The 24350-nt window shown below is 40.8% G+C and overlaps 1 protein-coding gene across 3 annotated transcripts; it reads right to left on the reverse strand.

Annotated features, from left to right (window-relative positions):
* Nucleotides 1-447: 447 nt before the first annotated feature.
* LOC102290910 (protein NLRC3-like) lies at nt 448-24198 on the reverse strand. 3 transcript variants are annotated; one of them, XM_042216626.1, is made up of 11 exons: nt 22469-24198; nt 12660-12797; nt 12441-12575; nt 11543-11656; nt 11381-11459; nt 10456-10687; nt 8528-10316; nt 8266-8439; nt 4785-4937; nt 2147-2193; nt 448-1975 (listed from the first exon to the last, which is right to left on the reverse strand). In XM_042216626.1, the coding sequence occupies exons 2-11, from the start codon at nt 12746-12748 to the stop codon at nt 1428-1430; spliced, it is 3360 nt and encodes a 1119-aa protein (XP_042072560.1). In that variant the 5' UTR covers nt 12749-12797; nt 22469-24198; the 3' UTR covers nt 448-1427. The 3 variants fall into 3 exon arrangements, with proteins under 3 accessions (XP_042072560.1, XP_042072558.1, XP_042072559.1); XM_042216624.1 differs by having other exon boundaries at nt 12660-14969; XM_042216625.1 differs by lacking the exon at nt 22469-24198 and adding an exon at nt 14935-15879.
* Between the last annotated feature and the right edge of the window lie 152 nt (nt 24199-24350).

Here is a 24350-nt window from a genome sequence, read left to right on the forward strand (position 1 = left end):
TTTTGTATTTTCCTCTGATACCTGAGATGAGGTAACGCAAAAATTTCCCCGTCGTGGTATCAGTAAAGTCCCACCTAATCCCAACTAATAAATTTAGTTGGGATTAAAATAAATCAAGGCTGATCAGGCGTCAGACTGGTAATTTCAAAAGCTCTATGAAATCTGAACTTGAGTGTCTTAGCAAAGGTATAAACCACATTGAATCAGTGCTACCACACATAATGACATGAAGAATGGCTTTATTTGAGTTACAAGCACAACACGTGTTTTCATTACAACAAAGGAAAGAAATTATGTTATCTTAGATAACTTACATTAACCCTTTAAAGCCTGAATTATGAAATAATTGTCAGAAAATTTTACTTTTTTAAAAATAGCGTTTATTTAACCTTCTTTTGTTTAATTTTTTAAATAAAAAAAAAAAATCACATTTCCATATGACATATTTTCTTATGTTTTTTTAATTGCTTAAAAATACATTTTGCAATTTTTTTAGGCTTTACAGGGGAAAAAATTCACACTGTTGAAAAATTCACAATGATGTTGAAATCCCCAAAACTGGCAACCCCCCCCCCTCCCGTATGTGTCAAATATGATACACTAGGCGTTAAGGAATTAAATAAGGTCAAAACCAAAAAAGCGATGTAAAAGTCTAGACACACCAACATAATTTTAGGTTCTCAGAGGCAGTGTCATGCTCATCCAATAAGAGGACTAAACATTTACTAAAAATTCTTTGAATGTACATTGGAGAAAGATTTTATTTGCTGATCAAACTTGAGTCTCACTGTAATATGCTGATTAGACTTTTTTTGTGGAAACTGAGCAGGTTCACAATAAAACTACAATACTGGCATCCACCAACACAAAATAGTGATTCAACAATGAATAATGTTGGGAACTAATACATTTAGGGGATCACTTAATGCCACCACAAGGAAGTTAAAGTCCAGCTATATTTCATTATTCTAAAAACAAAACACATATCACAATGAACCCTGGCTGCTCATAAAATTTGTATCCATTGGAGACTAATGTGTGAATATCTGAACAGTAAATTGATCTTTTGGGTAAGCTCAGTGACTCCTCTCTGATATCACAGTTTGTCTCATTTGCAACAAACTAACTGCAACTAAAATGAACTGAATCATCTCACCTGAGCTTAAAAGAAAAACAGCATACTGATATTCACTGTGCAGCTTTGAGTGGAAAAAGAAAAACAACACGTGGATCCTGGAAGCTTCCATCTTTGAAGGACTGAAGAGGAACTTTAAAAGGAATCATTTAGTACAGTTTAAACAATAACTGATTGAATGCACAAATCTGAAAATGTGTTTCTGAGTGAAAGAGACAGACATGTACAGACTGAACTATCTCTTCAACAGTCAGAGTGTTTCTCTAACAGGAGGAAACTCTTTACACTCAACTCAGCACAGAGTCACTGAAGCACCAGACTGACCAAACCATAACCCAAATCCAGCATAAAGAGGTTCAGTGAATGTGGCGTTGAAGGTGTGGAGGTGGATCAGAGTGTCAGAGGAGACTCTGTAGAAGGACAGAGTGCCAGCAGGACAGTCCACATACACTGCTACTCTGTTAGAGATGAAGGATGAAGAGGAAGAGGAGGAGATGGATGTGTTTTCCTTATTCTGATAAACACTGTATCCATAATCACGAGAGCAGCTCAGACTCCAGGATTGATCATTCCTTCCAAACAAACAGTCATTACTGTCTCCTTTCCTTACGATTCCTCTGTAACTCACTGATATATTAACCAGTTCTCTCCATTCGACCTCCCAGTAACAGCGACCAGTCAGCTCATCTTTACATAATAGCTGAGGATACTGGTAATCAAATCTGTCTGGATGATCAGGATATGACTGATCCTCCTCCACACGTGTCACCTTCCTGTTGTTGTCAGACAGTTTGAGTTTTGTGTTCACTGTGTTTGTGTCGATTGTGAGTTGACAGGAATCTGATGGAGAAACAAACACAATCCAGCTGCAGTTATTGATCCATCATCTGTTCATTGATTGACACTTTGATGATGACTCCTGACATCAGAGATGATAAGTGATGTGACAGTTTGAAGATGGTTGAATGTGTGCTGCTTTGTTTTCATGAATCACATTAAAAACACACTTACACTTCCTCAGACCTGGTGTCAACCATTGGACTCCAGCAGGCTCCACCCTGAAAGGAACGGAGGGGGGTCAGACCAGCCCAGTCTCTTTCAGCATGCACACATGGACATTACATCGCTCTCATACACATACATTTAATACATACACTTGAAGAAAATGTCCCTAAAATCCTGTCCTATCATCTTCCATTGTAAAACATATTCACTAATTAATTCAAAAGGTCTCCTACCAAAATGTTTCACTCTAGAGAGGGAACTCCTACAGCAACAGTCCACATTTTTCTCCTACTGGTGTGACATGGCCAGAACACCTCACCCAGGAGGAATCCTTGTCAGATGCCCTAACCACCTCAATGAGCTCCTTTCAATGAGGAGGCTTAATGGCTCTACTCTGAGTCCCTCCCGAATAGCAAAAGTCCTCACTCTATCTCTAAGGGAGAGGCAAGCCACCCTTCAAAGAAAGCTTATTTCCACTGCCCGTATCTGTGATCTCATTCTTTGGGTCACTACCCACAGCTCGTGATGGTATTTGAGGGTAGGGACATAGACTGACCGGTAAATCCAGAGCTTTGCTTTAATGCTCAGCCCTCTCTTCACCATGATGGACCGGTACAGAGTCCAGATCACTGCAGCCGCAGCACCAATCCTTTTGTTATTCTTCTGCACCCCTGTCCTTACACTTGTGAACATGCTCTTTGTCATGGTCCTGAGTCTGATGACTCAGTGTTTTTGTTAATATTATCTTATGTTCTTGTTTATTCTGTTTAAGTCTTCTGTTAAAGATTTTCTAGATAGGTTTTGGTTCTGTACTCCCTCTGTTCCTGTTTGGTCAGTTCTGAGTCTGTGTCTCTGCATGTGTGTTGAGTTTCCTGTTTTACTTTGAAGGTCTGTGTCTTATGTCAGTGTTTTCAGTTTTACGTGCTCCTCCAGCTCATCTATGTAATCGGTGTCAGCCGTGTCTCCCAGCTGTTTCCTCTTGGTCCTATTCACCTCTTGTATTTAGTGTCTACGTCTTAACCTGCTCATCATTGTGTTGTTCCTCATTCTGCACTGTGTGTTTTGTCTGTCAGCCAGCCTGCATAGTTTATTTTTAAGTTCAGGTTAGTTATTTTGATGTCCAGCAATAAAACTGTTTGAGTGCACTTTTTCACATCCTGGAGTCTGCACTTTGGGTCCACCATTCCTGCCTCCCTCCCATGACACTCTTTCTATTTAATGTTTCTAACATTCACACTCATTGTCTTGGTGAATGCTCAATCATCCAGGAAAGCATCTCCCAAAGGGTTGATTCTGTTCATTTGGACGTAGCGTTTTCAGTGGGAGAAACGTTTTGACACCCATCCAAGTGGCTTCTTCTGTCTCAGCTCCAACAGAATTAACCTTTTGGGATTGACACACATTGTTCTTTGCCCAGTGAATTTACTCTTGTTGTCTTGGTGGCTGTCTATGTTCCTCCCTCTGCTAACCCCACAGCTGCATGTGACATTATTCGCTCTGCCATAGTCCTCAGACTCAGCACCCAAGTGCCTTTATATCTTTCGGTGACTTCAACTATCTTTCTCTGTTCCCCCCACTGGGTCCTGAACCTGAGTTAGCTCAGCCTCTGCTATGTGCCTATTGTGAAGAGGAAGCCTGTGACCATTAGGAGTATTAGGAGGTGGTCAAAGGAGGCCTTAGTGGCTGTTTTGAGGTGACAGAGTGGGAGACACTCTGTGAACCTCATGGTGAGGACACCAATGGGCTTACTGAGTGTATCACTGACTACATAACCTTCTGCATTGACTCCATTGTCCCAGTGGTTAGCATTGTTGCCTCACAGCGAGAAGTTCCTGAGTTCAATTCCTCCATCAGGCCTGGAGTCAGGCCGAGCAGAACAGCATGAGAGAGGTATGGTGTGGCATGAATCACTAGATTGAGGCCATCCAACAGCGTTGGAGGACAAAGTCATTGAGTCTAATTTGTTCTTCAACGGATTAGACACTGCAGTTAATGCTCACACCCCCTACGCAACTTGTTCCCTCTTTTTCCACTTTGTACCTTAGCCTCCAGTGAAAGTCCTGACACCCTTCCCCACATTTCCCCTACACTCACAACCAGGTTAGATTTTACAACCAGTTTCTCAACCAGCAAGTGACATTGTACTTCAGAATCGGTTGTAGTTATAAGGAAATTATTTCTATTTTAGCACATAAACACAGTGTGGTAATAAGTACAAGTACACTAAAAGGATGGTGCAGAAAGCTGAGTCTCAGAAGAAAAAACCCCCACTAAAACTTGGAAGAGTTGGTCAGATTTGAACAAAATGAAATGGTTGGCAATAGAGACATGCAAGGATACCAATAGTTACACCCTCGTGCAATAAAGAGGGTGCATGTTGTATCAGAAGATCAGGCTGATACATTTATTTAATTAACTTACTTTTTCCACTTGCACAAGGAGTTTTGCAGAGGGTATAGCAAACGTGGCAGTTTGTCTTGAAAGAACAACTGTAATGTCTAGATTTTGACTTTTTTCTCAAAATAGTGTGTTGATTTTAATCTTGAAATATCGACTTTATTGTCAGAATGATCAATACCATTTGTTTACTTGATCTAGCCCTAATACCCCTTCATACTCCATGGCTGCACAAGTCTCTCCATACCTGAGAGTTTTCAGTTCCAGATTCTGCAGCAGCTTGACTGCCCTTCCTGGATGATTGTAGCTCAGGTCCAGCTCTTTCAGATAGGAGCAGCTAGAGCTCAGACTTGAGGCCAGAGAAGTACAACCTACTTGTGTAATCAGACAGCCAGACAGCCTGTAGAGATCATACATAACAGATGCATGCTCTTAGAGAAAAATGGTACAATTAATGCAAAGATTAAGTTGTCTCCAAAATAAAAAATAAAAATAAAAAATAAATTTAAAAAAAGGGGGGTGAGGCTGATTAATAAAGTATAAAGTAGGGGACAGACCAGAATTGTCACCAGTTTTCCTTGGACAACTAGAACATGTTTTAATTAAAGTGAGATCTTATTGATCACATGGAGTTCTGGCGAATTTGTTTTGGATTTGCATGTGGCTTATTTAGAGTTTAATAGAGATTAATGCTAATTGTATATATGCGAGTTTAGGACAAGGTGCACAGTGGCTGCAGACTAACTTCTAATCAGAGAGAAATGCTGGGGAGGATCTTTCCCAATGAGCAAGCGCCATATCACAGCTGACTCCATTCATCTTGAGCAATGGATGTTTTAGTCTATCTCAGTTACTGGATAAAAAGGGAAAAGGTCAACAGTATGAAATCATAACATTTACCTTAGTCTTTAATTATTTTTAAACACCCCTTTTGAAAAAAAAGAAGAATTTCAAGGTGATTTAAAAAAAAAATGTATAAACAGGGAAGCACAGTGGTGTGGTGGTTAGCACTTTTGCCTCACAGTAAGAGTATCCTGAGTTTCACTCCACCATCTGGCCTGGGAGTTTGCATTTTCTCTTCAGGTATTCCCGCAGTGAGATTAGGATAACTTGTGATTCTAAAACGCCCATAGCTGTGACTGTGAATGGTTGTCTGTCAGACTGATTACCTGTTCAGGGTGTACCCCACCTCTCAAATTAATGGAAGAGGATGGATAGTATTAATATGGTTTCTGTGAAGTTGCTAATAACTGATCATCTGTTGCTTTTGCTTACTTCCAAACAGGCTTCTGGCACTAATGGGGTTTGTTGGGGGCACTGTCAATGAGGAAACTATTGTTCTCCTTCCAAATCCCCTCCGTCTTGATTCAGAGTCTACTAATGTCATTTCTGAAAGAGGTATTTTAATGGACTGCCTTCAGAAACTTCATCAATTACTTTACCTCTTATTTCAACTGTTAATGATTTACACATGGTGTAGCCTAAAGCAATGAAATGCATTTAAATTCATTCAAAGGCTGATGCATGGCTTGGAACAGAAACTAAGAGACTTCTACTAAATCTGCAAAGTTTGAGAACTCAAAGTTTTTAGAGTCTGAATGTAACTAAATATATATCTGCAGATATGGTTCTACACTGAACAAAAATATAAACGCAACACTTTTGTTTTTGCTCCCATTCCCCATGGGATGGACGTAGAGACCTAAAATTCATTCCAGATACACAATATAACCATCCCTCCCAAACAGTGGTCACAAATCAGTCCAAATGTGTGGTAGTGGGCACATCTGCTATATTGAGATAATCCATCCCACCTCACAGGTGTGCCACATCAGGATGCTGATCTGACATCATGAGTAGTGCACAGGTGTACCTCAGACTGCCCACAACAAAAGGCCACCCTGGAATGTGCAGTTTTTTGCGCTATTGGGGGTCTGGGGACCCAGAACCGGTCAGTATCTGGTGTGACCACCATTTGCCTCATGCAGTGCAACACATCGTCGCATGGAGTCTATCAGATTGTCAATTGTGGCCTGTGGAATGTTGGTCCACTCCACTTCAATGGCTGTGCGAGGTTGTTGGATATTCGTGGGAACTGGTACACGCTGTCGTATACGCCGGTCAAGCACATCCCGAACATGCTCAATGGGTGACATGTCCGGTGAGTATGCTGGCCATGCAAGAACTGGGACATTCTCAGCTGCCATCTGCCCTGAACAATGTGAACCATGATTCATCCGTGAAGCGCACACCTCTCCAACGTGCCAGACGCCATCGAATGTGAGCATTTGCCCACACAAGTCTGTTACGGCGACGAGCTGGAGTCAGGTCAAGACCCCGATGAGGACGACGGGCATGCAGTTGAGCGTCCCTGAGACGGTTTCTGACAGTTTGTGCAGAAATTGTTTGGTTGTGCAAACCAATTGTTCCAGCAGCTGTCTGGGTGGCTGGTCTCAGACGATCTTGGAGGTGAACCTGCTGGATGTGGAGGTCCTGGGCTGGTGTGGTTACACGAGGTCTGCGGTTGTGAGGCCGGTTGGATGTGCTGCCATATTCTCTGAAACGCCTGTGGAGACGGCTTATGGTTGAGAAATGAACATTCAATGCACGGGCGACAGATCTGGTTGACATTCCTGCTGTCAGCATGCCAATTGCACGCTCCCTCATTGCTTGTGGCATCTGTGGCATTTTGCTGTGAGACAAAACTGCACATTCCAGGGTGGCCTTTTGTTGTGGGCAGTCTGAGGTACACCTGTGCACTACTCATGATGTCAGATCAGCATCCTGATGTGGCACACCTGTGAGGTGGGATGGATTATCTCAATATAGCAGATGTGCCCACTACCACACATTTGGACTGATTTGTGACCACTGTTTGGGAGGGATGGTTATATTGTGTATCTGGAATGAATTTTAGGTCTCTACGTCCATCCCATGGGGAATGGGAGCAGTAACAAAGGTGTTGCGTTTATATTTTTGTTGAGTGTAATTTACAATCATAAAAAATGCTTTGTCACTTCTAATATGTAAGCAATGGCAACTTGTGCAGAATAAACCTGTTTTCTGAAATTTGGGCCTCCTGAATATTTTTTACTAAAACCTCCACTGATGCTAATTTTATTTTCAGATGAATAGTGTGACTTTTTTAGAAATGAGGAATGGAAAATGTGAATACAACTGTACTTTGAACTGTATTTTGTCCTCTGTTTTTTTAATGTAACTATATATGTAACTATTGTAGGAGAATGGAATCTGTTTTTCATTTATCTGTGGAGTCCAGAAGCATTTGAATAACATGAGTAACACTTGCTTTAATGAGGTAATCAGTTTGTATGATTTGAATGCATAAATGAGACTCTTGTTCAAATGAAAGCAACTAAAAAATCATATGTTGCAAGAACTTTAACATTAGTTGTATTATTAATAATTATTTTTATTATTATTATTAATAATAATAATACTTCTGAGTAGTCTTTACTAATTTAAGTGTGCATATGACATAAATATGTACAATTTAAACTTAGGTGTGAGTGAACTACACAATAAAATCCATTCTTACTAAAACCTACTAAATTTCCACTTGTTTGTTTGCAGGGTTTGGGGTTTTCTTTGCTTTCCTTTTTTTAAGGTTTGAATATATATATTTGGTAAGGTCAACTAATTACAGTTTACAGTGTAACATGGTTACAAATACAAACCAGATTTTAAATGATTTGTAGAAATCTGACCTGAGCGTTTCCAGTGTCAAATGTAGACTTCCCAGTCCGGAAGACAATATTTTCACTCCCAAGTCTTTCAAATCATTGTTACTCAGGTCCAGCTCTCTCAGATTAGAAGACTGGAAACTGCAAACCGAGGAGAGAGCTTCACAGCTTCTCTCTGAGAGGTTACAGCTGCTCAATCTGATGGGACAATAGCAAAGTATGATATTTTTATTCTCTGTTAAAGCGATAGCAGAATTTTTCAAGAATAAAACTTATTATAACTTACAGAGCTTTACTGGAAGCTTTAACTACTGGCAGCAGCTTCAAAAGAGCTTCCTCTGAAGCAGAGTATTTCTTCAGGTCAAACACATCCAGATCTTTTTCTGATGACAGTAAGATGAAGACAAGAGCTGACCACTGAGCAGGAGACAGTTTATCAGTGGAGAGACTTCCTGATCTCAGGGACTGTTGGATCTCCTCAACTAGAGAATGATCATTCAGTTCATTTAAACAGTGGAACAGATTGATGCTTTTCTCTGCAGACAAATTCTTACTGAGCTTCTTCTTGATATGCTGGACTGTTTCCTGATTGGTCTGTGAGCAACTCCCTGTCTGTGTAAGTAGGCCTCGTAGGAGATTCTGATTTGTCTGTAGTGAAAAACCCAAGAGGAAACGAAGAAAGAGGTCTAGGTGTCCATTTAAAGTCTGCAACGCCTTATCCACAGCACTCTTGTACAAATGAGTCTCTGCAGATTTTCTTGTTTCAGAGTTCTGATAAGCTGTTTCTTGTTCTTTGAGCAGATTGACTCCGGAGTTGACGAAGGTCAGATGGACATGAAGAGCAGCCAGAAACTCCTGAACACTTAGATGAACAAAGCAGTACACTTTGTCCTGGTACAGTCCTCTCTCCTCTTTAAAGATCTCTGTGAACACTCCTGAGTACACTGAGGCAGCTTTTATATCAATGTTGCTCTCTGTCAGGTCTGATTCATAGAAAATCAGGTTTCCTTTCTGCAGTTGGTCAAAAGCCAGTTTGCCCAGAGACTCAATCATCTTCCTGCTCTCTGGACTCCAGTGTGGATCTGTCTCAGCTCCTCGATCATACTTGACCTTCTTTACTTTGACCTGAACCACCAGAAAGTGGATGTACATCTCAGTCAGGGTCTTGGGCAGCTGTCCTCTCTCTCTGGTTTTCAGCACATCCTCCAGAACTGTAGCAGTGATCCAGCAGAAGACTGGAATGTAGCACATGATGTGGAGGCTTCGTGATGTCTTGATATGGGAGATTATTTTGCTAGTCAACTTCATATCTCTAAATCTGTTCATGAAATACTCCTCCTTCTGTTGATCAGTGAATCCTATCACCTCTGTCACCATGTCAACACAGCTAGGAGGGATCTGATTTGCTGCTGCAGGTCGTGTGGTTATCCAGAGGTGAGCAGATGGGAGCAGGTTGCCCTTGATGAGGTTTGTCAGTATCATATCCACTGAGGTGGATAGTGTAGGGTCAGTTATGATCTCAGTGTTGTGGAAGTCCAGAGGAAGTCGACACTCATCCAGACCATCAAAGATGAAAACAACCCGGACATCTTCAAAGCTGCAGATTCCTGCTTCTTTGGTTTCAGTAAAGAAGTGATGAACGAGTTCTACCAAGCTGAACCTTTTCTCTTTCAGCACATTCAGCTCTCTGAAACTGAATGGAAATATGAACTGAATGTCTTGGTTGGCTTTGTCTTCAGCCCAGTCTAGAGTGAACTTCTGTGTCAACAGTGTTTTCCCAATGCCAGCCACTCCCTCTGTCAGCACTGTTCTGATTGGTTTATTTCTTCCAGGTGAGATTTTAAAGAGGTCTTCTTGTCTGATTATTTTTTCTGGTCTGTCTGGTTTCCTGGTTGCTATTTGTCTGACCTCATGTTCATTATTGACATCTGCTGTCCCTCCCTCTGTGATATGGAGCTCTGTGTAGATCTGATTCAGAGGGGTTGGGTTTCCTGCTTTAGGAATTCCCTCAAAAACAGTGCAGAGCTTCTTCTTCAGTGTAGATTTAAGTTTATGTGGGCACAGGGTGGGAAATTCTCAAAGAACACACAAAAAATATATTCTTCAGGATCATGAACTTCACAAAACCTTTCAGGCTGAGAATTAAGGAAATGTAAATCTATAAATTTCATATCATTTAACCACTGTTTTAAATCTTTAGAGAAATCCTCTTACTGTTCTGCAGACGGTCTGCCAGTTCTCCCTGCTTCATTTTCCTCAGGAAGTGCAGAATGATCTTCACAACTGCATCTCTCATGCTCCTCTTCTGCTCTTCTTCATCCTCACTTTCCAAAACCACCTCATCCTCCCCCTGACTCTCTAAGCCATCTGAGTAATCTGGGCTGAGAATCTTCTTGGTTTTCTTGATCTCATTCTTCACAAAGCTGAAAATGTTGTCCTCTAGGAGCTGGAAGAGAATTTTAAAAAAGTGCTTTGTCCATGTTTTTTTTGCCTTGCTGTAGAGTTGCTGATTTGCTACTCGGTCATGTTGAAAACAAAAACCAGAAATAACAAAAAAAAAAAAAAAAAAGCACTTTTATTTTTACCCAACTAACTTTTTTCCCTACATTTTACTTTGTCAAAAATTGTGCCAGTGGATGTACGTGCTAATTTTCGGATGTTTGCTCATTGTAATCAGTTCTAATTTTGATTAATTTGTGTTTGTGTCATATGGAGTTGTAACAAGCATGAAATGCGATCAAATTAAAAGCCTGTACTTTGACCCTGGACCTGACCTTCCAATTAACAAGAAAACTAGGAGCCTCCAGATTATAATAGCAGTCATTACTTCTGCATAGTGCATTCAGTTGGGAGTCGTCAAAATAACAAAAAAAAAAAAAAAGTGGACAGTGCAAACTTTCCATCAGCCAGTAAATGGCACAAAGTAAAATAAAACAATCAATCAAATAATTGTGGTAAACATACTACTTTTTAATATTTTTTTAATTAAATGAAATGTGCTGAATACAAAATATGAAAATTACTCTATTTTATCCTTTGAAAAAATGTTAACCAGCATGATATACTGCTCTTCCAACTGCAGAATGGCGATGTCTGTGAACAGAACAGATATAAAAGTACTTCTTGTACATGTACAAACCATAAATATTGAGTCCAGATTCCTTTCTTGCTGCTGGGAAGACTGATCACTGAGAACTTCTAAACTCTCCTGGTCCACTCTGTGGAGGAATCATGGAAAAATTAGTTCACATAACAGAAAAAAACTGTTCCAACTCAGTTCCAAATTTTAGGTACACATTACCTCTCTGAGGCAGACTGTTGCTCTGTGTTGAAATTAACACCATATAACTCCTTTGACTTTTCACTGCTCAAGGATACACAGCTAGGTACAGGACAGTCTAATCTTTCAAAGCTCCTGATGGAAAAAGCGAAACAAAAACGTGATTACATTATAAGTACATTTTCTATATATCAAACACAGAATCATTTTAACTGAGATGAACATAGTCTTGTTTAGAGACACATTATCCATTACATTTCACAAACCTGCTGCTTTATTGATACACTGCTGAGTTCAGGTTTAATTTTCTGTTTACGTTTTTGTCTTCTTCTAGATTTCTTTCTGTGAATAATCATGGAGCAGTGATGGGAGTGCTGAGCTTCAGTTCAACCTTCAGGAGTCTACTACATTTTTAAACCTGTGTTAATAGGCCAAGTAAAACCAGACTTATACTAAATTTCCCTGAATACTGCAGTGTTTGCTAGTGCAGGAAGAAACAGTAAAAACATGTTTTTTGAAGAAAACTGCTCACAAGTTGAAAGTGCTTGCCAGCCCCCCCCCCCCCCCAAAAAAAAACAACAAACAAAAACAAACAAAAAACATGACATCAGATTATTTTGTAATTTTAAATAGTTGTACAAAAAGCACTTGAGGCATTGGCTGCACGTTTGTGCATTTTTTTTTTTTGTGGGATTTTAGGTCAGATGTGTTAATACTGTTTGTCGAAATGACACTTAGCATCTTCACTACAGCAACATCCTAGAAAAATTCATTTTTCAAATTAAAAAAAAACAACCACAAACCCACACAGCTTCACATACGAACATAGAACTGTGTGTGAAAAGAAGATGAGCTGACATCAAATATGTTGGAAAATTTGTTTAGAATAACTGAGTTGCAACATTTCGAGACAGATTACCTTTCTGTAGAAGAAGGATTTTCTTTAAAATCAGGATTAAATTCCTTTGACACATCACTTTGTAAGGAAACACAGCTGGGTTCAGGTCCTTGTCCATTTTTATGTTTTTTCCCACGTTTACGTTTACGTCTTTTCCTGTGAATAATGATGAAGCAGTGATGTGAGTGCTGAGCTGTGACATGGATTAGAGTCCTGGACAGTTAGAGATGGTCATCTCACCTCTGAGCTTTGGTCTGGCTCTCATGTTCCCCACACAGAGTGGTTTTAGAGGGAGGGACTCCCTCCTTTCTGTCCTCACACTGATCCATGTTGCTGAATTCACATCCACATCAGCTCACACACACTTTCTACCTTCACCTGCAGAGGAAACACAAATCATTCATGTGCACATCAACTGAAATCCTCATTTCCATCAGCTGCTTCTTTTCTGCTTCAGCTCAGTGTCAGCTGAATGCAGTCAGACCATGAAACTGGGTCTTATGCATTTAAATTAAAGTTTATTTAAATCATTTTTTAATAAAATTAATCAACAATAAACACCCAAGACAATTTAAGATGGATGACAAGCTGCAGGAATGATGTAGACAGTCTTTGGATTTGGTTAATAAGCTTTGAACTGTTCTTGGCTTTTTTAATGAACAGAACACATCAATGACAACTTTCCATGAAAACACATATGTATCTTCCCCAAGGACACCTTGGCATGCAGACTGGAGCAGCCAAGAATCAAACCACCACCCTTCCAATTTTTCGATGAGCTGCTGTACCTCCTGAGCCACAGCCACCCCAATTTGACAACATATATCCTAACACTCGTGTCTGACTGTCAGTCAGTGTCAGACTGAAATATTTAAGTTAACAGTAGATGAAAAAGTATGGAACTTTGACTTTATACAGTGGAACCCCGACTTACGAATACCCCATTTAATGAAAAATTCAAGTTACGGCAATATTTCTGCCCATGTTACGGCAAAATGCCCGCGTAACGAAATCTGCTGGCTCTGATTGGCTGAGCCCACAATGCCTTCCGAATCATGCGACAACCCCCTTGGCTTTTGTACTTGGCTTCGCTGTTCCACTTGAACTACGTATTGTTGTTGCAGTTAGCAAATAGCCTATAGACTATCGTTCACTCAAAAGGCGCGATGGGTGCTTCGACTTACAAAATTTTTCGAATTACGAAAGACCCTCGGGAACGAATTAATTTCTTAAGTCGGGGTTCCACTGTACTTAATACTGACAGCTTAATAGTGTCAGTATCAGAACTCCAACACTGGGTTTTAAATAGTTTTAATGCTTTTATTTCAATATTTGCTGCTGATGGCTTCCATTTTAAAATAGAAGATAAAATATATTTGTCATTATTCTGGGTTTTTGACAAATGTGTTTTCTATGTTTGGACTTTTTAATTCTTATTTAATATTCTGAGTTTGAGACGTGAGGTGTTCCAGGATTTGATTTGAATTATACTTTCAATTCTTTTGTGTCTAGTCTTCTACTCCAAATATCCTGTTTAATTTCAACTTTGTTTAGTATTTCTATTCTCAAGTCTTCTTAGTTTTTTCCCCAAAGTTGGTTTAGTTTGCTTTTTATGTCTCTTGTTCCTGATATCATACCTCCCCTTTGTTCCCTGTACCCTCTTGTCAAGTCAGTTCTGTGTTTGTTTACCTTCCTGTTGTATCAACTCTGCGTTTTTATTTTGTTTTGTCGTGTTTTATTTTGGTGGTCTACAGTTTTTGTGCTTTGTATTTAGCTCTACTTCCCCTCTCTCACCACCTGTAGTTAGTTTCAGCTGCTCTCTCTTCAGTTTGTTCCCTCGTCCTTTCCATGTTCTACCTCATAGCTGTGTCTCCCAGTTAGTTTTGGTTTCTGATCTGATATTATGTTGTGCTTTGGTAAAAGTGAAGCAATAAAGCTGCTTTTAAATATATTTCTTATTTTTGGGTCCAACTCCTGCCTGCCACACAGCTGACCTCCACAATATTTCACGAGGGGAAAAAACTGCTCCAGGAATTAATGTTGCTGCCCAGACGACAAAACTGGGAATGAACAATGTAACTGTGGTTGTGAAGGAGTAACTACAGTGGGGTAATAAAATGGAAAAGATAAAGTGATAATAGGGAACAGGCACTTTTTAAATGACACCAAAGTTCATGTAACTGTACAAGACCAGCCCCATATGTTAAAGCGATGTTAAACTAATTTGTTTTCAGAGAAATTATATTATTAATAAAAAGCAAATAAGCTGGACTGCCGAATGGTCAGTGTGTGTTGATGTGTACATTTGATTACATTTTTGTGTTCACCTTATTACCCCACTATTTTTTTTTATATAGTATTATTACTGAGATGTAATATAGAGTTATACTGGATCAGCTTTTTGGTTTTGAGTCTTTATCCAAATGAATCTTCATCTGTTCTCCACATAAATGAAACTTTGCTTTGTGATGAAAAGGAACTCTTAAAAACTCTAATGAGTCAGATTTCTACTCACTCAGCTGTTTCCCGTGAACTTCACTCTGCAGCTCTCTGGACAGAAAAAAAGAAATTCCTCTGAATCATCTCTGTCATCAGTCCTCTATGTGTGAGGGCTGTCGTCATATTAAACATTTGAAACCATGAAAGAGTCTTAAGCTCCAGCTCACAGGTCAAAAGTCAGCTGTTCCACCTTAATATGATGCTTTCATCTCATAAATGATTAATCTGTAATAACCTCATGCTCTGACTCTGACATCCTGAACAAAACATGATAACAGTCTACTATGTTATAATATACAGTCTATATGAATTCTATATAGTCTGTAGTGATTTACAGTCTATAATAGACACACAGAACGTGACAACAGAACATGGAATGGGTGTTCTGGTGGATCAAATTAATTGACTGACACTATTTATTTCAAGGAGTTTGGACATTTAAAAAATTTGAAAAATGCTGAAACATATTTCATGAAGGAAAGATGATGATAAATGTTTCACAAACTGGAAATAATAATGGACTATGATCCTCCATAAAACAACATGCACATCAAAATCAAACTGCAATCCACCACCTGAACCAGTGTCTCATATCACATCTCCAGTTTTATAGTTTGCCTATGAGCCTGTTCAGAGTCCAAGTAAACATCTCATCACAGTCAAACTGCTCTTTTAAAGAGGATCAACTAATGAACTCCAGGAAGCTCTGATAAGTATGCTCAATAATAAGGCTCCAGGTCCAGACGGTTTTCCAACAGATTTTTACAAAGAATTCTGGACAATTCTGGCACCAGTTTTTCACAGGATGTTGCAGGAAATCAAAGAAAATGGTAGACTACCACCAAATATGAACTCTGCAAATATCAGTCTCTTACTAAAACCAGGCAAAGACCCTGTATTTCCTTCAAGCTATCGTCCAATATCCCTTATTAATGTAGACCTTAAAATAATCTGCAAAGCTCTCTCAAAGAGATTAGAGAAAATAACCCCCCTTTTAATTCATCCTGACCAAACTGGTTTCATAAAAGGTAGGCACTCATCAACAAATACACGTAGATTACTTAATTTAATAGACTACTCATGCAGTAAAAACATTGAAACCATAATATTTTCTTTAGATGCAGAAAAAGCATTTGACAGAGTTAACTGGAAATTTCTATTTGCAACTTTACATAAATTTGGTTTTGGACCCTCTTTCATAAACTGGTTAAAAATATTATATAACTCCCCAACAGCTTGTGTCAGAACAAATGACCAAACATCCTCCAGCTTCTCTCTTCTGAGGGGCACCAGACAGGGATGCCCACTCTCCCCTTCACTGTTTGCAATTTTTATTGAGCCACTAGCAGCAGCAATTAGACAGGCTACAACAATTAAGGGCATAAAATGTAAGAATATAGAACATAAAATCAGCCTTTATGCAGATGATGTGTTACTTTTTCTCCAAAACTCACAAACCAATATCTCTGGGGTAATTGCATTGATAAATTCTTTCTCAAGTGTCTCAGATTATTCAATTAACTGGTCGAAATCAACAGTTCTTCCGATTAATTGCTCCTTCCATAATTCTTCTCCTTCCCCACTGCAATGTGGAAATATAAAATATTTAGGTATTAATGTCTCTCCTAAACTTTCAGAATTAACTAAATTAAACCACATCCCACTTTTAAAGACAGTAGAAGGCGACCTGGCTAGATGGAAATCTTTACCCATATCACTCATGGGAAGGGTCGCCGCTATAAAAATGATGGTCTTGCCAAAAATAAACTATTTATTTTCAATGATCCCAAATAAGCCATCACAAGATTGGTTCAGATCTCTAGACTCGTATATTTCTAAATTCCTTTGGAAAGATAAACCCCCACGTATCAGCTTAAAAACACTACAAAGGACCAAGGATAAAGGAGGATTAGATCTGCCTAACTTTAATCACTATTTTTTAGCCAACAGGCTTCAGTTCATCTCTAGATGGTTTAAACACACCCTCTTAGATGAACCTTGGATAGATGTAGAACAGGCACTATGTAATAACCTAGAAATTTCAGACCTACCATTTATCAGCTCAAACATCAAACGACATGAATGCTTTAAAAGCATCAATATTAGCTCTTCTCTGACAGCATGGTGGGAGTTTCTAAAAATGACAGAGTCTTCATTAATCCCATGCAAACGTACACCTATCTGGAACAATCCGGACATATTACAAAACAATAATATGATAAACTTTCCAGATTGGAGTTGCAAAGGAATTAAATACTTGGAACATATGTTGGAAGGAACAGACTTTATTTCGTTTGACAGACTAGTTACACAATATGGGATCAACAAGAAACGATTTTTGGAATATCAACAAATTAAATCCATAGTAAAAAAGAAATTTAATCCCAGTGAAGCTGAATTACAAACACCACCAAGTGTGGTACAATTTTTTAGTCTAAAACCCCCCAAATTATTGTCTAAAATATACAGAACACTTTCTAAAATAGATGAATCAATATCCCTTCCTATTGCAAAATGGGAAGCAGATTTATCAATCAACTTAGACCCAAACCTTTGGTCTCAGATATGCTTAAAAACCTTTCAATGGATCAGAAATCCCAGTTTGCAATTAATACAATACAAAATATTACACAGAGTGCACTATACTGGTCATAGGATGTTCAAGATGGGCTATACGCCTTCCAACAACTGCTCACACTGCACAGCAAATACACCGGACAATTACATCCACGCTCTTTGGTTCTGTCCACCAGTTCAGAAATTTTGGCGTGAGATATGTGAAGACTTATCAAAGTGTCTGAAATGTAACATTCCAGCCTCCCCTTTAGTATGCTTGCTGGGCAACTTGGATGAGGTCACTGCAGAAATAAACACAGCCCACGTTGTTTTTACGGCCCTATGCATTGCCAAGAAAATGGTCCTCATTAACTGGAAAAATAAAAATAATCTTAATTCTAACCAATATAGAAACCATCTAATAGATCACATTAGTCTTGATACAACATCTGCCATCACATTTGATCAATCCCTTTGGGCTCCTTTGATCGGCTTCATCACCTAGTGGGGGTGGGGGGTCATGGTTTGGTCCTGCCTTCGCTATTGTGGTTGATATGGGGGTAGGGACGGCCTTAGGGCGTCTGGGGAGTCCCTAGGGACGTTTCCCTAGAGGGCCTAACCTGGGGGATGTGGCCATGACCTGGTTAGGAGCTCTGGGGCTCTTGGATGGTGTTTTCCTTGTGGCTGCGTACAGCGGAGATGGGGGAGGGTCTGTGCTGGCGGACGTTGGTTACTGGCCTGGTAGCCTGGCTGCCCCTGGGAGGGTCCGGGACGGGCGTGGAGGCTTGGGGGTCTGGGGGTGCTCCGCCCCCCGGTCTGGGGTGCTGGCCGGGCCTTGGGGGCTTGGGTCCTGGCTGTTGTGTCGCCGGAGCAGTGGGCGGGTGGGTGCAGGGGGGCTCAGCCCCAGTGCAGGGGACCTCTGGTGCATCGGCCCAACTAGGGGGCTCTCTAACTGGTGGGGAGGTTGTTATATCTTTGCAGGTGGTCTCCTCACTACAGGAGCTCACTCTGCAGGTGGGGGGAGAGATATAGGAGAGGTGGAGAATGAACTCAACCTGGGTGTCTATTGTCTTGTGTAGTTTGGGAGATGATTGGATGATGGGGTGGGTGCAGTTTTCTCTGGGGTGGAGTCGGGTGGGCTGCCCCGGACTCTGTGGGGCTGGGCGGTGCTGCTGCTGCGGGCCCCGGTCCGGATGGGCCTGGGCCCCCTTGCCCTGGTGGGTTCCAGAGTGTGGGGGTGCCTACTGGGGTCAGCGGGGGAGCTGGCCCCAGGGAGGGGCCGCTTGCCCCTCCCTTTCTTCCCTCCCCATCCTCAGCTGCCTCCCTATTCCCGCTCTACCACACCCACCCACACACGCAGGGCTTGGGGTGCAGGTATGTCACCAGGGTGCAGGGGAGGCACTCCCCCTCTGTCCCCTTCTGGCCGCCTGTGCCTCAATTTTATTCTGCAACCTAGACATCCACATTACTCACACTCTCACATAACACATACATATAGGGCCTTGGGGGTGGGCACGTTTTACAGCATCCAGAGGATGGTCGGTGTACTCCAACCCACCTCTGGCGCTGGTGCCCTACCCTCAATTTTAAATGCATTTAGACACTAAGGGTTTTCGGGAAGAGCCGTGCTGCTCTCTGAGAGGAAGCTAGTACCATGCTCTCCTGAGTTTTAAATGCACTTTAGAACAGCACACAGCAACACTACATATGAGCGGGCGTAGGGAGGTTTGAGGTCTTCACTCACCCCGGTTCTGTTAGCCGTCAGGGCTGGGGGGCTGGGAGGAGGTGCTGGCCGTCAGACTGGGGTCTGGGATGCGGGGCCTCCCTGCTACTGCAGATAAGGAGGTGGTCCGCTTGCCTCCACCCCAGAGAGAAGGGTTACATCTCCTGGGTCTAGGTGCGGCTTGCCCCTCTGAGGGCGGGGGTACCTGGACCTGGGATATAGAGTATGTTTGGGGAGTGCGACTGTCTGTGCAGTGTCTATTTGTGTCTGTCTACACGTTGGGTGAGTGCCGAGTATTTGGTTGTGCATATGGGGTGGGAATGCACGTCTGTGTCCGCGTGTGCCTGTTCGTCTGTGTCTATATGTCAGGTTGGGTCTTAGACTCAACCTCTCTGGGTACATCTCAGGCCCTCTAAAGTACGGAGGCCTATCTCCCCTCACCACACTCCCTGCCGGTGGCTGATGCCCTCAGACGTTGGTGTGTTGGTGGTCCTTGTCGTCTGGGGCTGGGCGCTCATGTATGTACCGGCTCACTCCTGGTGGCCGATTGGCGGGGCCGGGCGCCTGTGGCCCGGCTGGGCTCCTTCCGGGGGGTGGGATGCCCTCAGGCCTCTGGCCTCTGGGCCTGAAGCTCGGTCCTCTCTGGCACAGCTGGCTGCCGGCAGAGCCCGCGGGCACGCCACTGCAACCCCCTCTGGCCTCTGCTCCGTAGCTGCGGGGTGACCTCTCGTTTGGGGCTCTACTCAGCTCTTCCCAGGAGGGTGGCACGGTTCCCCCACTCCCTAGCAGATCGTTACATGGAGAAACCTTTGGAATACAAGCATGCTGATCCACACAGGTGCACACAGGTGTACACACGGGTGTTCACAGACGCGGACTACACCTTTCTTGGCTGCTGCCTCAAAGCACATTGTGCGCTGTCTATCTTGCGTGCTGCACAATATCGTTTATTATTTAGTATCTACTGTTATCTAAGCTGATACTGTGCAAAGGAGGTAACTCCTCGAATCTGATGAAACACCTGGCGACGTATAGCATTTTGTTAAAAGCCGAGAAATGCGCCGTATTTGATAGCTTGCTGCGAGACCTCACACCGAGCACATCTACTGCGGGTGGGTTGCCTGTTATCGGACCCGGAGTTAGCAACATCCCCCAAAAACCCGAAGAGTAGAGTCCTGGCCCCTAGCCCTGCCAGTGTAGCAGAAATGATGACGGATGATGATGGCAGCAGCAGCCGTTCTTCTCTGCGTGAGTAGCTTAATGTTGTTCGTGTGTAATTTACGTTGAGTAGGCTAACCACGTTATTACATTAATGCATGTAAGGTGAACTAGCAAACATCATCATAGCTACATGCGGCTGTCTTCTTGTTTGATGGCAGATACTCCCTTCACCCTGGCCAAAAAGGCTAAAATGACCAAAGAAAAAGTGGAAAACAGTTAAACATGAGAGGTTTTTGGACAAAGTTTGTGTTTTTTCCATTGTTTAAGCACTGCTTCCAGCCAAGAGTGATACCATAAATCCCCTATAGCTGCAGAAAAGGCTAACATTGTTATCTTTTTACAAAAAACAGCTGAACATGAGAGGTTTTTGGACCAATTTTGTGTTCTCCATTCTTTAAGCACCGGTTCGAGCACCGTTTAAGCACCGGCACCATTTCAAAAGTACCAGTTTGGTACTGGTATCGGATAAAACCTAAACGATACCCATCCCTAGTGCTAGATGTGATGTAAAGTGGATGGTCAGAAACATTTCATGATGTTAGTACCAACCTGCAATCTTCTGATTAAAACACTCAGACAGTTATTTTGTTGTGAGGAGAACAGATCTCTACTTGTAGACTCTCTGTAGAAAGTCTGTGAGCTGCTATTTGTAAAGTTTATTGTTGGAGGAACTTTGTGGTTTGATTTCCAAGACATCAAAGATTAAATAAATCTCTACATAAACACGTTAACAAAACCTCAGATAATCAATTAATCAAACTTCTGTTCTAAAACTCCACTTTCACAACAAAAATGGGGGCTGCAGATGATACTGTGGTTTTATCAGAGAGACACAGCAATCAATAATCCTGAATTAACATCTATGGCAGATTTCTATGAAAATAATGGTGGTATGAATGGAGCCTCCAGGGGAGAATAAAACTTCACACTGTGGCAGTGAGCTGAGTTTTTAAATCGTTTTTGAAAAATTTATATATATTATTATTTACTTATAACTTATTATTATTTATTTATTTAATGCAATTTGCTCATGATTCTATACATGCAGATTTTGTGGTTATTGAAACAGAAGTTTATTTGGATGAGAATAATAAATAAGTTTTCACTAACAGAACAGAAAAATCATTCATTAAACTTTATTGATCCCAAAGGTTGTCCCAAGTTTTATCATTACCCCTATTACCACAAATTATCAGCAGTGAGTGAGACAGGCTACTTAATTTTACCTTGTATTTATTACTGATTTTCTCTCTATGCTTCTCCACACATCACATGTCACATATGTGATCATTCACACTACCTGGTCTCCCTTACAATCTGTTGGTATTTTATGTCTTGTTTGTAGGCACCATAGAACTGGTGTAGCTCGTATCAGTGGCACTGCAACTGATTATGTAGCTGTGAGGGACCAACTACAGCAGAACTACAGTGAATCCCTCAAAGCCTCCATAAATCCATTCTGCAGCATAACTGGAGACTGAGAGCAGCACTTGAGGGAACCAGCAGATGGAGCTCACCGATCGATGTTAAATATTATTCATGAATTATGGAGAATATTTAACAAATTATCATGAACCTTGATGCTCCATAAAACAACTTGAGTATCAGTCAGACTGGAGTCCAGCATCTAAACCAGGTTCTCAAATCAGAGCTCGTTTTATAGTTTGATTATGAGCCTGTTCAAAGTTCACAAGAAAACTGAGTTTTACGAAACGTCACATTACAGTCTGATCTCCTCTGCTAAGGGGGACCAAACAGTGGCAGATGTGACATAAAATGCAGAATGAAAAACATTTAATGAAGCTGGTAACAACCTGCAGCCGTCTGAAGACACTGACACAGACTGTTCGTCTGAAGAGAAGAAAGTAAAGCAAATATCTACTTGTGGATGTTGTCAAGTTTATTATTCAAGTCACATTATGTTTTTGAGTCTTTATCCAATGTATCACAGTCTTCATCTGTTCTCTGCAATAAACACACTAACATAGAGCAGCTGCTTTGTGATGAAGCCAAAACCTGAGAGACTCTAATGAATCAAAGTTTCACTTACTCAGCTCCTTCCAAAGAACTTCTTCACTCTTTGGTTCTCCACTGTGTGGACCACGTCTGTTTAGAAAAACAGAAAATCCTCTGCTTCTTCTCTGTGATCTGTCTGCCGCCACATTGAACACTTTAAACCATAAGAGAGTCTTAAGATGCAGCTCAGAGTTCAAAGATCAGCTGCTGCACCTTAATACGTCTTTAAATTTATCAATGATTACCACAACAGCAACAACTTCCTGCTGTGACTCTGATGCTATAAAACAAACCTGATCACAAACAAACCCGTCTCTGACACAGCCACACTAGGCCTGCTTGCTTTATTTGAAATATATAAATAAATATATGAAATAAATAAACAAAATGTTTTTGTATTACTGTTACACCTCTTGGCAGGTATTAACTAATAATCACACCATTTTAATACTTATAACTACTATATAACATCATGGGGTCATTTAAAGAAAAAGTCATACTCTGTATTTTCACTTATTTATTCGTTTTCTGTCACAAATTTCTTAGGGAAATGACAACAGGAATAGTGCACAGAGTGCTTTAACAGCACGATCCATTTTTGTTTGGTTTTTTTTTTTTTTCATTTTTGATTTTTGATTTTTAGCCTTTAGCAGGTGGTGTTGTGATGTCTGCCTTTTGTGACTGGGAGCTCTGCAGCAACCCCAGCACCTCTTCTTCCAGCGGCCGTGATCCACAGTAACAACTCTGAGTTCAGCTGCTGACCATCAACTAACTGTGCTGTTCCTCTGTGGAATTATTTTATGTCATAACAAACAAAACAGTAAAAAATAAATACAAAATCTGAGCAAATCCTTTAATTTTATGGATGTAATGATGGGGTAGACCTGAATTAGTATTAATAGTAATTCAGTGTCCAACCTCACATCCTCAGGTCAGTAGCTCACAGTTTAATGACCCATGTAAATTTTTATTGGATTGTGCAAAAAAGCTTTTATTGTTTAGTTCGTGTAATATTAAAGCAATTTAAATAATACAATATTTTATATTATTTTCTGAAAAAAAACGTTGCAAAAGCCTTGAAATAAATATGGTCTAGTACACCCCACGCCCCCCTTTAGACTCACCCCTGTTTGCTACAGGTATCACCTCCATTCAAAATAGGACAACTGTCATAAACTTATACACCAAGCTGTATAATTTAAACCTGCTAACAGACAAAGTTAACTGTTCATCTGCCTCTTTTAGTACAACTGCCAGAGGCTCACTATGATTTTTCTCTGTGTAAAACAAAACAGCAGAGGATGGAGCAGCTGTAAAATTACACTTTCTTCACATCTGATTTTGTTGATCAGGTACTTTGATGAAGCACTCCCGCTCGCTGTTTCTCAATAAAGGTTTTGATTTTGATTACAGGAACAACACTGCTATTTTGGATGTTGGAAACAAGTTTTCTTTCACTCAGCCTGAGCTTTTCATCTCTTTAATGGCTTCGCCTTTTTGCTCTTCTCTGTGTGTGAACTGACTCCTCCTCTAACTGTGCCTGCATCATCATCACTGCTGCTACTGTGTTATCAGTGTTTTTGTTTAAAACTGAATGCTGTGTGGGCTTAATGTCATTTATCACAGCTACATAGCTGTGTGTAAAACAAAGCACTGAAGCCAAGAATTTGTGTAGAGAATTTTTTATATTATAACTGCTGCCCCAATAATAATTAATGATTAAACGCAGTGAGGTGTATAAACACATAGCAGCCTACACCTATAGCAGCATAACTAAGGGAGGATTCAGTGCTAGCTGAGCCAGCCCTAACTATATGCTTTAGGCAAGGCAAGGCAAATTTATTTGTATAGCACAATTCAACAACAAGGTGATTCAAAGTGCTTTACAGAGACATTAGAAACAAAAACAAATAAAA

Source organism: Haplochromis burtoni, unplaced genomic scaffold (genome assembly GCF_018398535.1).
Source record: "Haplochromis burtoni strain Fernald_Lab_line unplaced genomic scaffold, NCSU_Asbu1 Contig_1141, whole genome shotgun sequence".
NCBI classification, from domain to species: Eukaryota; Metazoa; Chordata; class Actinopteri; order Cichliformes; family Cichlidae; genus Haplochromis; species Haplochromis burtoni.